The sequence below is a fragment of the Anomaloglossus baeobatrachus genome, chromosome 5 (assembly GCF_048569485.1).
Source record: "Anomaloglossus baeobatrachus isolate aAnoBae1 chromosome 5, aAnoBae1.hap1, whole genome shotgun sequence".
Taxonomy (NCBI): domain Eukaryota; kingdom Metazoa; phylum Chordata; class Amphibia; order Anura; family Aromobatidae; genus Anomaloglossus; species Anomaloglossus baeobatrachus.
The window spans coordinates 36340836-36353108 of NC_134357.1; the positions used below are offsets into that span (position 1 = coordinate 36340836).

General features: G+C 44.8%; 1 protein-coding gene across 2 annotated transcripts in view; it reads right to left on the reverse strand.

Moving 5' to 3' along the window:
- Positions 1 to 12273, reverse strand: part of CRTAC1 (cartilage acidic protein 1) — a 779202-nt gene that overhangs the window by 293012 nt on the left and 473917 nt on the right. For both annotated transcript variants that reach the window (XM_075348409.1, XM_075348410.1), the window contains exon 5: positions 1411 to 1567. In XM_075348409.1, coding sequence (XP_075204524.1) covers positions 1411 to 1567 — 157 coding nt within the window. The remainder of the gene's footprint in view (positions 1 to 1410; positions 1568 to 12273) is intronic.

The window sequence follows — 12273 nt, forward strand, 5'->3', positions numbered from 1 at the left end:
CCAACTTCAGGCTTGCTTAAATGTTCCTTTTCTGTCACTCTAACTCTCCACTTCACCTCCTTCTACTTCCTCCTCCTAAACTCATCTCTTTACTCCTTCACTTCCCTAGCTTGACTGCCTGGTTTTCCCGCCTCCAGGGCTGTGAACTCCTCGGTGGGCGGAGCCAACCGCCTGGCCCACCCCCTGGTGTGGACATCAGCCCCTGGAGGAAGGCAACAAGGATTTTGGTAGCTTGGGTGTTCCTGTAGGGAATGTGGGGTGCGTGTGGTGTTGTGACCTGTGACCCCTGGCTTGCCCAGGGCGTCACATAAACCTTGTGACTGTATTCCTGTGTTGCCCAGTTATTCCTTGCGCCTCCGGCCCTGCACCCCAATGTATGCCATCTTCAGCCTTGGGGCCCATGTCTACCTTTGGAGAGTTACACCAACTCTGCTGTATCACCATCGACCCCAGGGGAAACTAAATAGCAGTGGTGGCATCCATGTTGCCGCATACCACAGGTGGCGTCATGACTTATGCTCTGTAAATAACTCCCACCTCAACTTTAAACGACCCCCCCAGGGTCATGGATCCGGACCCTGCCACTGTGACATCCCAGAAACATAACCAGCCTGGAAACGAGTAGCCCCCAGGGCATGTCAATTGATTGGTCATCAAAGTCAAAGTAGTGGAAAATCTCTTGAAATATAATTTTAGGCTGGTTTAACATAACCATACGAAGTATACATATTACGATCATAACAACACCCCCGACAACCCATCATTTTATCGAACTAACCCATAGGACACAACGAAGCATGGAGTACAAAATGCTAGAATGCGGCAAAATTCAAAACTGCATCAGTACTAAAAGAGCCTCAAAAAATGTCCGGTTACCTTTTAAAGGTGCATACGACCAAGCTGTTACATTATATTACCACAAACAATTACCAATAAAAACAAGCAATGTGATCTATGGCGGCAGGAGTCAGACACAAGGTCCATCAATGAAGCCATGTGTCATTCTCAAATTAAAAAATATACATTTAGAAGACCATATGGTTCGGGTGACTCACCCATGAACCAGATCCCCAGTGGCTTCTCCTTGCCCAGCGCCCCTTGAGTGACAGGTCTCACCCTATACATACAGGCGTGGAGATCAGTTAGTCAAAGGGGTGGGGAGAAGCCATTAGGGACCAACCTTTTGGACTACTCACTTGAGAAGTTTGGTCCCCGGGGGTCTTGAAATCTTTGTTTTTCTCTGAAGCTCCACAGTATTTCAGTATAAAAATCAGACCCACTTGAAATAATTGGGCTGGTGTCTAATACATGGTGCCCATGGTGGGGGCGGCATAGAGCAGCTGTCAGGTTTCCTATAAACCAATAATTCAGTATACCAGTGAGATTCTATGTTCTGTACTCCACTGTTACCTGTATACTTGTTTACTCCGGCTTCCGCGGCTACATTTGACAGCACGATTATCCCTTTAGCTAGATCACTGGCTGCCTCGTCAAGTTCAATTAAGGCGTGAGGGCCCACTTTGCGATCTGCATAATTTGCAATATAGATAGAATATCTTCCGGTGCCCTGGAAGAAAAAAAAGCAGAAATAAGTTTTCATAAAACTTCAGCTGACTACATATCTGTCATTTATATAAATTATGTATAAAATAACAAATCAAAATGTGTCCAAAAACATAGTAAAATTATCATGTATTAAAAGGTAGAGGGATGAAGGTATCTGTAGTATGTATTCAGGTGCTGTCAGGACATATTGAGAAAGCCTGTGAGTCCTGCTTCCCCACCCACTCATTGAGAAAGCTTGTGAGTCCTGATTCCTCCACCCACTCAGAGAAAGTCTGTGAGTCCTGCATTCTCCTCCCACTGATATAGAAAGCCTGTGAGTTCTGATTCCTCCACCCACTCATAGAGAAAGCCTGTGAGTCCTGCATTCTCCTCCCACTGATATAGAAAGCCTGTGAGTCCTGATTCCTCCACCCACTCATAGAGAAAGCCTGTGAATCCTGCTTCCTCCTCCCACTCAGAAAAAGCCTGTGAGTCCTGCTTCCTCCTCCTGCTCCGAAAACCTATGAGGTATGCATTCACCTCCCACTCAGCAAACCTGTGAGTCCTGCATTCTCATTCAACACATAAAACCTGTGAGTCCTGCATTCTCATTCAACACATAAAACCTGTGAGTCCTGCATTCTCATTCAACACATAAAACCTGTGAGTCCTGCATTCTCATCCCAGGCAGCCTGTGAGTCCTGCATTCTTCTCCCACTCGGAAAGCCTGAGTCCTGCATTCTCATCCCACTCATAGAGAAAGGTGTGAGTATTGCTTCCTCCACCCACTCAGAGAAAGCCTTTAGGTCCTGCATTCTCATCCCACTTAGAAAGGTGTGAGGCCTGCTTCCTCCACCCACTCATAGAGAAAGCATGCGAGTCCTGCATTCTCCTCCCACTCAGAAACTCTGTGAGTTCTGCATTCTACTCCCACGCAGAAAGCCTATGAGTCCTACATTCTCCTCCAGCTCATAGAGAAAGCCTGTGAGTCCTGCATTCTCATCCCACTCAGAGGAAGCCTGTGAGTCCTACTTCCGCCACCCACTCAGAGAAAGCCTGTGGATCCTGCATTCTCTTCCCACTCAGAAAGGTGTGAGTCCTGCTTCCTCTACCCACTCATAGAGAAAGCCTGTGAGTCCTGCTTCCTCCCACTCATAGAGAAAAACCTATCAGTCCTACATTCTCCTCTCACAGAGAAAGCCTGTGAGTCCTGCATTCTTCTCCCACCCATAGAGAAAGCCTGTGAGTACTGCTTCTTCTACCCACTCATAGAGAAAGCCTGTGAGTCCTGCTTCCTGCCACTGTAGCGCCCCTGAATACATCAGGGTGCTACAGGGAACTGCATCCTGTCCCCCAGGGTGCAGGGCCTACCCCCCATGGTTTCGGGTTCCTAACAGCGGTGTCACTTACATCTGCACTACAAATCCCAACCAAACCTCACACCATGACCTGTACAGACAAACCAGTGGGTTGGTCAAGTTGGAGCACGGCCGCTCACCTAGGGGTCAGGCAGACTGGTGGGAGGGGACACAAGTGAGTAGAGAGTTGGCCCTCAAAGAGTGAAGAGCTGGGGAGTTGTAGCTGCCAGGGAGGCGACAGGTTGGATCGCAGACGGTGGTCCGGGACCACAGGAGTCAAGGACCGGTATCAGGAACACTGGACAGGAGAGTGATGGATGCAGTTTAGGAGAACTGCTAGCACCAGAAAGCCTAATTACCTTACTGGTACCGAGCACGGCGGGGTACAGGACCCTAGATCGGGGAGTAGCTTCACGCAACCTGATAATTAACCTGTGGAGGATAGTCTCTTTATGAACTTTCCCCAAGAGCTCAGAGATTGAAGGCATCAGCCCAACGCAGGGGATAGGGTTCTCCAAAGTACACAACCCACTAAAATCCCAAGTGCCAGCCATCAAGAGCACAGCTGCCATACACACGGGTAGCGGGGCCCCAAAAGCTTCAAGCCAAGGGGCCACAACAGTTAATCAATTTTGTGCACGGAGGCAGGGCTCCGGACTTACCAAGTGACACCGGTGGGAGCAGAACCTGGATGAGCTCCCGCACAGAGACTGCGGTGCCTAGAGAGTTTGGTTTACCATCTGTGTGAGAGTCTGCTTATTCCACCTAATCCAGCACCAAGACTACCGCAAAGAGTAACCTGACCCCTGTACCCTGCTGTCCCAAGGTCGTGCCACCCGATCACCAACACTGCTTTCCCCCTACCAACTGGGGCCTTCCCTACCTGCGGAGGGACTGACTCCATGCTGCCCACACCATCTGCCCCGATACTCCCTTTGGCAGCGGCAGTACTCCCCTTACCGCAACCCGCAAGTGGCGTCACGAACATTTATCCCCTGTAAATACTCCCTTTACATTTGAGTGGCCGCAAGCCCCCAGGTCCGGAGACCCTCGAGCCACAGCAACCCCGGATCCGAGCAGTTCGACTGCTGCAGGGGTGGCACACCACCAGTCATAAAGAAAGCCTATGAGTCCTGCTTCCTCCTCCAACTCAGCAAACCTGTGAGTCCCGCATTCTCCTCCCACTCAGAAAACCTGTGCCCTGCATTCTCCTCCCACTGATAGAGAAAGCCGGTGAGTCCTGCATTCTCCTCCCACTGATAGAGAAAGCCGGTGAGTCCTGCATTCTCCTTCCACTCAGAAAGCCTATGAGTTCTGGATTCTCCTCCCATTTAGAAAGTCTGTGAGTCCTGCATACTCCTCCCAATCAAAAAGACTGAGTCCTTGCTTTCTAGAACAATGTATCTAATATAATAAGTGGTTTCTCCAAATTCAACACAAAATGCCACTTTTACGTACTCCAGCAGTCTCTGAATTATTTAGCCCTTCATGACAAGACTCTTTAGTACTTAGTAGAGCCCCTCTGGCTGTTATAACCTGCTGCAGATGTGATGCATGGCCAGACACCAGACTCTGGCAGTGTTCTTGAGGAAGTGCAATCTATTCTTAAAGGGTAATGGAGTTCATGTCACTAATATTCTCAGGGCTTTCATGATGCAACTGCTTTCTTCATATCTCGCCAAAGATTTTCTATGGCGTGTAAGTCAGGAGACAATCATTGGCCAATGCAGAATTCTCCAGGATTTCTTGTGAAACCAAACCTTGATCATTAACCTGCTAGGAGGTCCGATGATTCCCAGGCTTCAGCTTCCTCCCTGAGGCATGATGTGTTCTCCTTAGATTTACTGATACTTGATTGAATTATTTTGCCTCCCACATGCTGCAAGTTGTCCACTGTTGGCAGAAGCAAAGCAATACCAACTTCATGCTTCACTGTAAACATCACTAAATGACTACCATGCTTCACTGTAGGCATCACAGAGCCACCACCATGCTTCACTCTAGGTATCACTGAACCACTCCAATGCTTCACTGTAGATATCACTGAGTCATCATCATTCTTCCCTGTAAACATCACCAAGCCCCCACCATACTTCACTGTAGGCTTCAATGTGTTATTGCTAAGCTTTCACTGTAGTCATCGCAGAGCCACCAACATGCTTCACTGTAGGCATCAATTAGACTTCGCCATGCTTTAATGCAGGCATCACTCAGCCACCGCCATTCTTCACTGTTGACATCACTGAGCCTCCTCGATGCTTCACTGTAGGCATCACAGAGCCTCCTCCATGCTTCATTGTAGGTAGGATGTTTTCAGCATATCTCTCATGCACATCACTATAGATGGCCACCAGTGAATTTGAAATAGTTCGCCCTACATTGGGAATGTTCATACAACACTTGTTACTCACTCAGAGCCATAATAGAAAGCAGGCCCATGGCCCTGTGCTGGAATTAAGTTTAACCCCTACATAACATCCACCATACATGTGAGCCCACCTGATACTCGGTAGGTGATGTCTGTGTATTACAGCCAGGACCTGCCTCTAACAATGGCAGGTGGAGCAGAGCTCTGTTCCTCGATTATTAACGTGTTAAATCTCACTGTCAAACTCCAACAGTGGTATTCAACATGCTTTGGCATGGAAGCAAGCTCATTGGCACGCCTGTGACATGATTGCAAGTCGGAGAGGGGTTGCTGTGACAGCAGGGGGTCTGTTAAAGACCTTAGTGCTTGTCATTACAGCACTCCTTTGAAACCTGTCTGTGGCTGGGCTTCAAAGGAGAATGTGATTTTAACTTTTTGCCCATTAAAAATAAAGATATCGCTGTGTTTATAAAAGTCCATTCTATCGAAATCTGAAATATGTAACCTAGTCGGTAAAAACTGTAAACAAAAATAAATAATGTCAAAATTACGTTGTTTTAGTTGCTGAAATATCACAAAAAAATGCTGTAACAAGCGATCAAAACGTCTCATCTATCTCAATAAAAACGCTGCCATTCAAAAGTACAACTCATCCTGCGAAAAAAAACCCTTATGTGTCTATGTGGGCAGAAAATTAAAAAAGTTATGGCTTTGGGAAAAAGAGGAGGAAAAGACAAAACCGCAAAAATGTAATTTATCCTATTCGTGAAGGGGTTAAAACTAGGCTATATTACTTTTATATGATACTATATAACTTGTACTACTGTATATATATACCAGAAAATGGTGAGTCAGAAAAGTAAACCTCGCTCATTTATCTGTAGTTTACGGCTTCGCTTAGAGGTGAGACAGGAGTCTCCAGACGCGGTGCACTGCTTGGAATATTTGAATAAAATATCACATTGAAGGAAACACTTTAGCTTGAGCACACAGCAGCTTGTAGTGACAGACATGTCAGTTACAAAAAGTGTGTCTTGTCTACACCTTGTGCTTAAAGGAGAAGGAAACTGTAGTCAGCGGCTGGTAGAAGATGATAGCTGAGGATTACACATGGAAAGTACAATACAATTTACTGGAATGGTTTATATTGGATGCATGGGATATTTTGTACAACATAGAATGCACTTGCTGACAGTTTAACCCTCAAAAATTGATAATTTGGGTAAGGCTGTAAGACAGCCTGATATCATCTTATCATCAGGAGACCTTATTGATGAAAAGCCACTGGCCAAAGTGAAGAAGCTAATTAATGCGTACCTGTTATTTAAAATTACTGTTCAGAATAAGCTGTTGCGTGTGTGTAGATGACAAATAATCAATGTATCATCATTATATGACTTGTAACTTGCATATTTCACCAGGCTGTGCACATAGAAATGGAGGATTCCTGCTCTTCTGCCTCCATGTAGCACATGTTCTGATCAATCAAGTTAGGTAGGTTAGGTAGATGGAGATCCAGGAGCAGCAACAGGAAAGAGAGACACTATGAAGCTGTCAATCAGGCTAGATGGGTGGAGATCAGGAGCAGCAATAAGAAAAAGAGATACAGAGAAGCTGTCAATCAGGCTAGATGGGTGGAGATCCAGGAGCAGCAATAGGAAACAGAAACACTGAGAAGTTGCCAATCGGGCTAGATGGGTGGAGATCTAGGAGCAGCAATAGGAAAGAGACACTGAGAAGCTGTCAATCAGGCTAGGTAGGTGGCAATCCAGGAGCAGTAATAGGAAAGAGATAAGCTGAGAAGCTGTCAATCAGGCTAGGTGGGTGGAGATCCAAGAGCAGCAATAGAAAAGACAGACAATGAGAAGCTGTCAATCAGGCTAGGTGGATAGAGATATTCACCTAGATATTCATCTATTTATCATCGAAGTGTGGCACTCCTAATCATATAGACTGGTGCTCGGATAGGGTCCAACTCCGTTAATTCAATGTGAAAAATTAATCCGATACTCAAACTAAAATGAATTCAGTGAAAGTTCATTTACAGTCAAGGTGTCAGTGTGACATTAAATTTTAACATTTCTGTCTCAAATGAGTTAATTTTTTATCAAGCCACAACGTCGACATTTACCACGAGCCTTTCTCCCATATGCTATACTACAGGCTAACTGATTTGTACTAGTCCACACCAGGGTTGATACACAACTTGTATGCATCTGATGAAGGTCCTTGAGGCCGTAACATTAAAATTTAATCTCACACAGACACCTTGCCTGTAAATAAATTTTGACATAATACATCTTGATATGAGTGTCGGTTTAATTTTTCAATTTAATTAACATAGGTGAATGGAGATCCAGGAGCAGCAATAGGAAAGAGATACTGAGAACCTGTCAATCAGGTTAGGTGAGTGGAGATTCAGGAGCAGCAATAGGAAAGAGAGACACTGATGAGCTGTCAATCAGGCAAGGTGGGTGGCGATCCAGCATCAGCAATAGGAAAGAGAGATACTGAGAAGTTGTCAATCAGGCTAGGTGGGTGGAGATTCAGGAGCAGCAATAGGAAAAGAGAGACACTAAGGGGCTGTCAATCAGGCTAGGTGGATGGAGATCCAGGAGCAGTAATAGGAAAGAGAGACACTAAGGGGCTGTCAATCAGGCTAGGTGGGTGGAGATCCAGGAGCAGTAATAGGAAAGAGAGACACTGAGGAACTGTTACTCAGGCTAGGTGGGTAGAGATCCAGGATCAGCAGTAGTAAAGAAAGAAACCATGGAGCTGTCAATCAGGCTAGGTAGGCAGAAAATGAACAGCAGCATTGAAGAGACAGATTGAAGAGGTTAGGTGAGTGGAGATTCAGGAGCAGCAATAGGAAAGAGAGACACTGATGAGCTGTCAATCAGGCAAGGTGTGTGGAGATCCAGGATCAGCAATAGGAAAGAGAGATATTGAGAAGTTGTCAATCAGGCTAGGTGGGTGGAGATTCAGGAGCATCAATAGGAAAAGAGAGACACTAAGGGGCTGTCAATCAGGCTAGGTGGATGGAGATCCAGGAGCAGTAATAGGAAAAAGAGACACTAAGGGGCTGTCAATGAGTCTAGGTAGGTAGAAAATCAACAGCAGCACGGAACAGGCAGACTTAGTAGCTGTTAATCAGGCTAAGTGGGTGGAAATACAGGAGCAGCAATAGGAAAGAGAGCTACTGAGAAGTTGTCAATCAGGCTAGGTGGATGGAGATCCAGGAGCAACAATAGGAAAAAGAGTTACAGAGAAGCTGTCATTCAGGCTGGGTAGATGGAGATCCAGTTGCAGCAATAGGAAAGAAATACTGAGAAGCTGTCAATCAGGGCAGTTGGATGGAGATCTGGAGCAGCAATAGGAAAGAGATACTGAGAAGCTGTCAAGCAGGCTAGGTGGATGGAGATTCAGGAGCAGCAATAGGAAAGAGGAACACTCAGGAGCTGTCAATCGGGCTAGGTGGATGGAGATCCAGGAGCAGCAATTGGAAAGTGAACACTGAGAAGTTGTCAATCAGGCTAAGTGGGTGGAGATTCAGGAGCATCAGTAGGAAAGAGAGACACTGAAGAGCTGTCAATCAGGCTAGGTGGGTGGAAATCCAGGTGCAGCAATATTAGAAAAATACACTGAGGAGCTGTGAATCAGGCTGGTTGGACAGAAAATCAACAGCAGCATATATTTTTCACAGTGAGTACACCAGCTTTATCAGGACTTAGATCTAGTTAATAATGTATGCAGTTAGTGTTATGAAATCTGGTGACAGATCCACTTTATAGGAACAGAATTCAATGAAACATTGTGAATGAAGAACTGCACCACAACAAGAGAGTGGTGCTCGTTTCATTTACTGCCCCATCAGCTTGCTATGTAAGGCAGTAAAATGAAATTGAAACGCTCCAGACCTAACTTACTAAAAAGCCTCTTTCTATTGTTTACGCGCTGACTTTCCCGTCCGTGGCCCAGATGAAAAGCACAGCAATAAGAAAGTCTTCCAACCATAGGCAAAACGATATAAGCCGAGCTGGTAATTCCGAGTAAATGAGAGCCGCAGTATTTTACGGGTATCCTGTCTTATCTAAAGCGTAATGAACATGTTACGACATAATGTACTAAGACTTTTATGGGGGCAGAATCATTTCTGCTAATCAGTTGATTGCATTATTGTTTTAATACCGGCAGTTCCATCCTATGTTCATTTTCTAGAATGTTCAGCTGTTTTTTAGATAAGGGCCATAGGGCCAGATACTGCATGTTCATTGCAGTGAATTGTAATTCATTGCAATCCTGATGGTCCTTTGTAAAAAGGGCTATTACAAAGGATTTTGGAGGGTTCAATGCTACAGAAGCCTTCGCACGTAAAAGACATACATCCACTTACGCTGATCTATTGGCGCTTCAATGCAGTAAAAAGCTCCCAGCCATATAATCCCCTCTTAGCCATTTTAAACATTTATCTCACAGCCATGGCGTATTGAATAACACTTGAAAATGTAAGCTAGGAAGCAAATGACAAAATATATCTCATATTAATTTAGAAAATGTATAAGGGACTTCTTTATATAAAGCTAATAGAGTTATCACGTACGGAGGGAAGAGGAGCGGGAGGACGGATTTATGCAGCAAAAGAAACATAAACAGACTCAATAAAGATAGGTCATTTGCATTTTTTTAATAGGAATCTCTATACTCCATGCTTATAAATGCAACCTTACAAGAATTTGCAGGGATCTCTTTCTGTCTGTGTCTCTGTCTGTCTCTCTCTCTCTGTTTCTCTCTCTGTCTGTTTCTCTCTGTCTCTCTCCCTGTCTGTCTCTCTCCCTGTCTGTCTCTCTCCCTGTCTGTCTCTCTCCCTGTCTGTCTCTCTCCCTATCTGTCTCTCTCCCTGTCTGTCTCTCTCCCTATCTGTCTCTCTCTCTCTGTTTCTGTCTCTCTCCCTATCTGTCTCTCTCCCTATCTGTCTCTCTCCCTATCTGTCTCTGTATCTCTTTGTCTGTCTCTCTGTCTGACTCTCTCTTTATCTCTCGGTCTGTCTCCCTGTTTCCCTCTGTCTCTATCTCACTGTCTATCTCTCTGTTCCTCTCTTTCTGTCTGTTTCTCTCTCTGCCTTTCTCTTTATCTCTGTCACTCTCTCTCTCCGTTTCTCTCTGTCTTCCTCTCTGTCTTGCTCTCACTGTCTCTCCTTGTTCCTCTCTCTGTCTGTTTCTATCTCTCTGTTTCTCTGTTTGTCTCTGTCTGTCTCTCTATCTCTTTCTCAGTCTGTCTCTCTATCTCTCTTTTTGTCTGTCTCTGTCTCTCTCTTTTTGTCTCTCTCTATCATATTATCTCGCACATAAGCTTCTTATACTCAGAATGTCCTTCATTGCCTATATCAACCAATCACATCTCCTATTAATGACCTATAGCTCCCAACTCCATTGAATTTAATGAAAGCAGGTTTTTTGGTGAATAACTGTAAAGCGCGGGGTTACATTTTCCCTTCAAAACATAGTCTACGACGTTCCCTGAGTCAAATGAGGTGTCTGTGCAAAATTGTGTGATTGTAAATGCAACAGTTCAGATTCCTTTAGTGGACATGCACATATATACATACACTTAGACACATACATACACTCAGCTTTATATATTAGATGTATTATTGTACTGAATTATTTTTCATTTTTTTTATATTTATATATTTTATTTTTTTAATTTCTTCTGTTATTTTTGTATGCAGCTCCCACGAAAGGAGATGATTTTGAGGTTTTCTCCCCAGCTGTACAGAACACGCGCTATCTCAACTTTTAACTGGATCCTAATCTATGTCAGTAAATTTGACCAGACAGGACACATTATTAATAAGACATATTGAGTTATTGGTGAATCAACCCATAAGAACCTCCAAAAAGACATTGTACTCTGCAGGACTTTTGCAGCCAATTATTATCACCGATCTTGGACCAACTGAAAGTCTGTCAGTGTGATTCACCCCCGGTATATAGATGTGATATTGTCACGACAGAGGATAGAGGCTATACCAGCTGAATAGGAAGGGAAGGGTGTGGGAATGCCTTATTGCTAGGGAAAGGGAAAAGTGGTGACCCCCTGACAACAACCTGCAGCTCACCCTCAGTGCCCTCACCAACCCTATAAAGGTTACGCACCGGTCACCGAGCTGAGTATCTGGGTCCTCTCTTCCCCTGGAAAAAGGGTCCCAAGTAAGGATGGAAGGTTATGACTGCTACTCAACACCACTAACACTAAAGGAAGACAAAAGGAAACAATACAGGTGAAACACAAATGCTATTACCTGAACCCAGGTAGGTAGCAAAAGTCAAACACACTTATCTGAGGAGCAGCAACCAAAGAAGTCTCTGGAGGAACAGGAGACAACCACTGCAGACCACACCAACGAGCAAACTATAAATTGCACCCAAACCACCCCAGGGTGAGCTTAATAAAGGAAGTTGTCAGAGGATAGCAACTGAGAGGAAAAACTGACAGTTCCCTAGGGTCAAAGAGTCCGCCAGCTGCAAATACAGGGAGCTGTCATAACAACATGTACTGTAAAAAAAGTGGTATTGACTTCTCAGGACCAGGAACTGCCCCAAGAATGTGGTAGTGACTTCACAAGACCAGAATCTATCCCAATAAACTGGTGGTGACTTCTTAAGAACAGCAACTGTCCCAAAAATAAAGTGGTGATCACTTCTCAAGACTAGTAACTGCCCCAAGAAAGTGGTGGTAATTCTCAAGATGAGCTACTGTACCAACAAAGTGGTGATGACTTGTCAAGAGGAGCAACTGTCCCAATAAAGTGGAGGTTACGTCTCAAGACTAGCAACTGTCCCAAGAACGTTGTGGTGACTTATCAAGACTAGTAAATGCCCGAAGAAAAAGTGTTGGTGACTTCTCAAGACTACCAATTGCTCCAAGAAAGTCATTGTGATTTCTCATGACCAGCAATTGGCCTAAAAAAAAAGTGGTGGAGACTTCTCAAGATAATTCAGG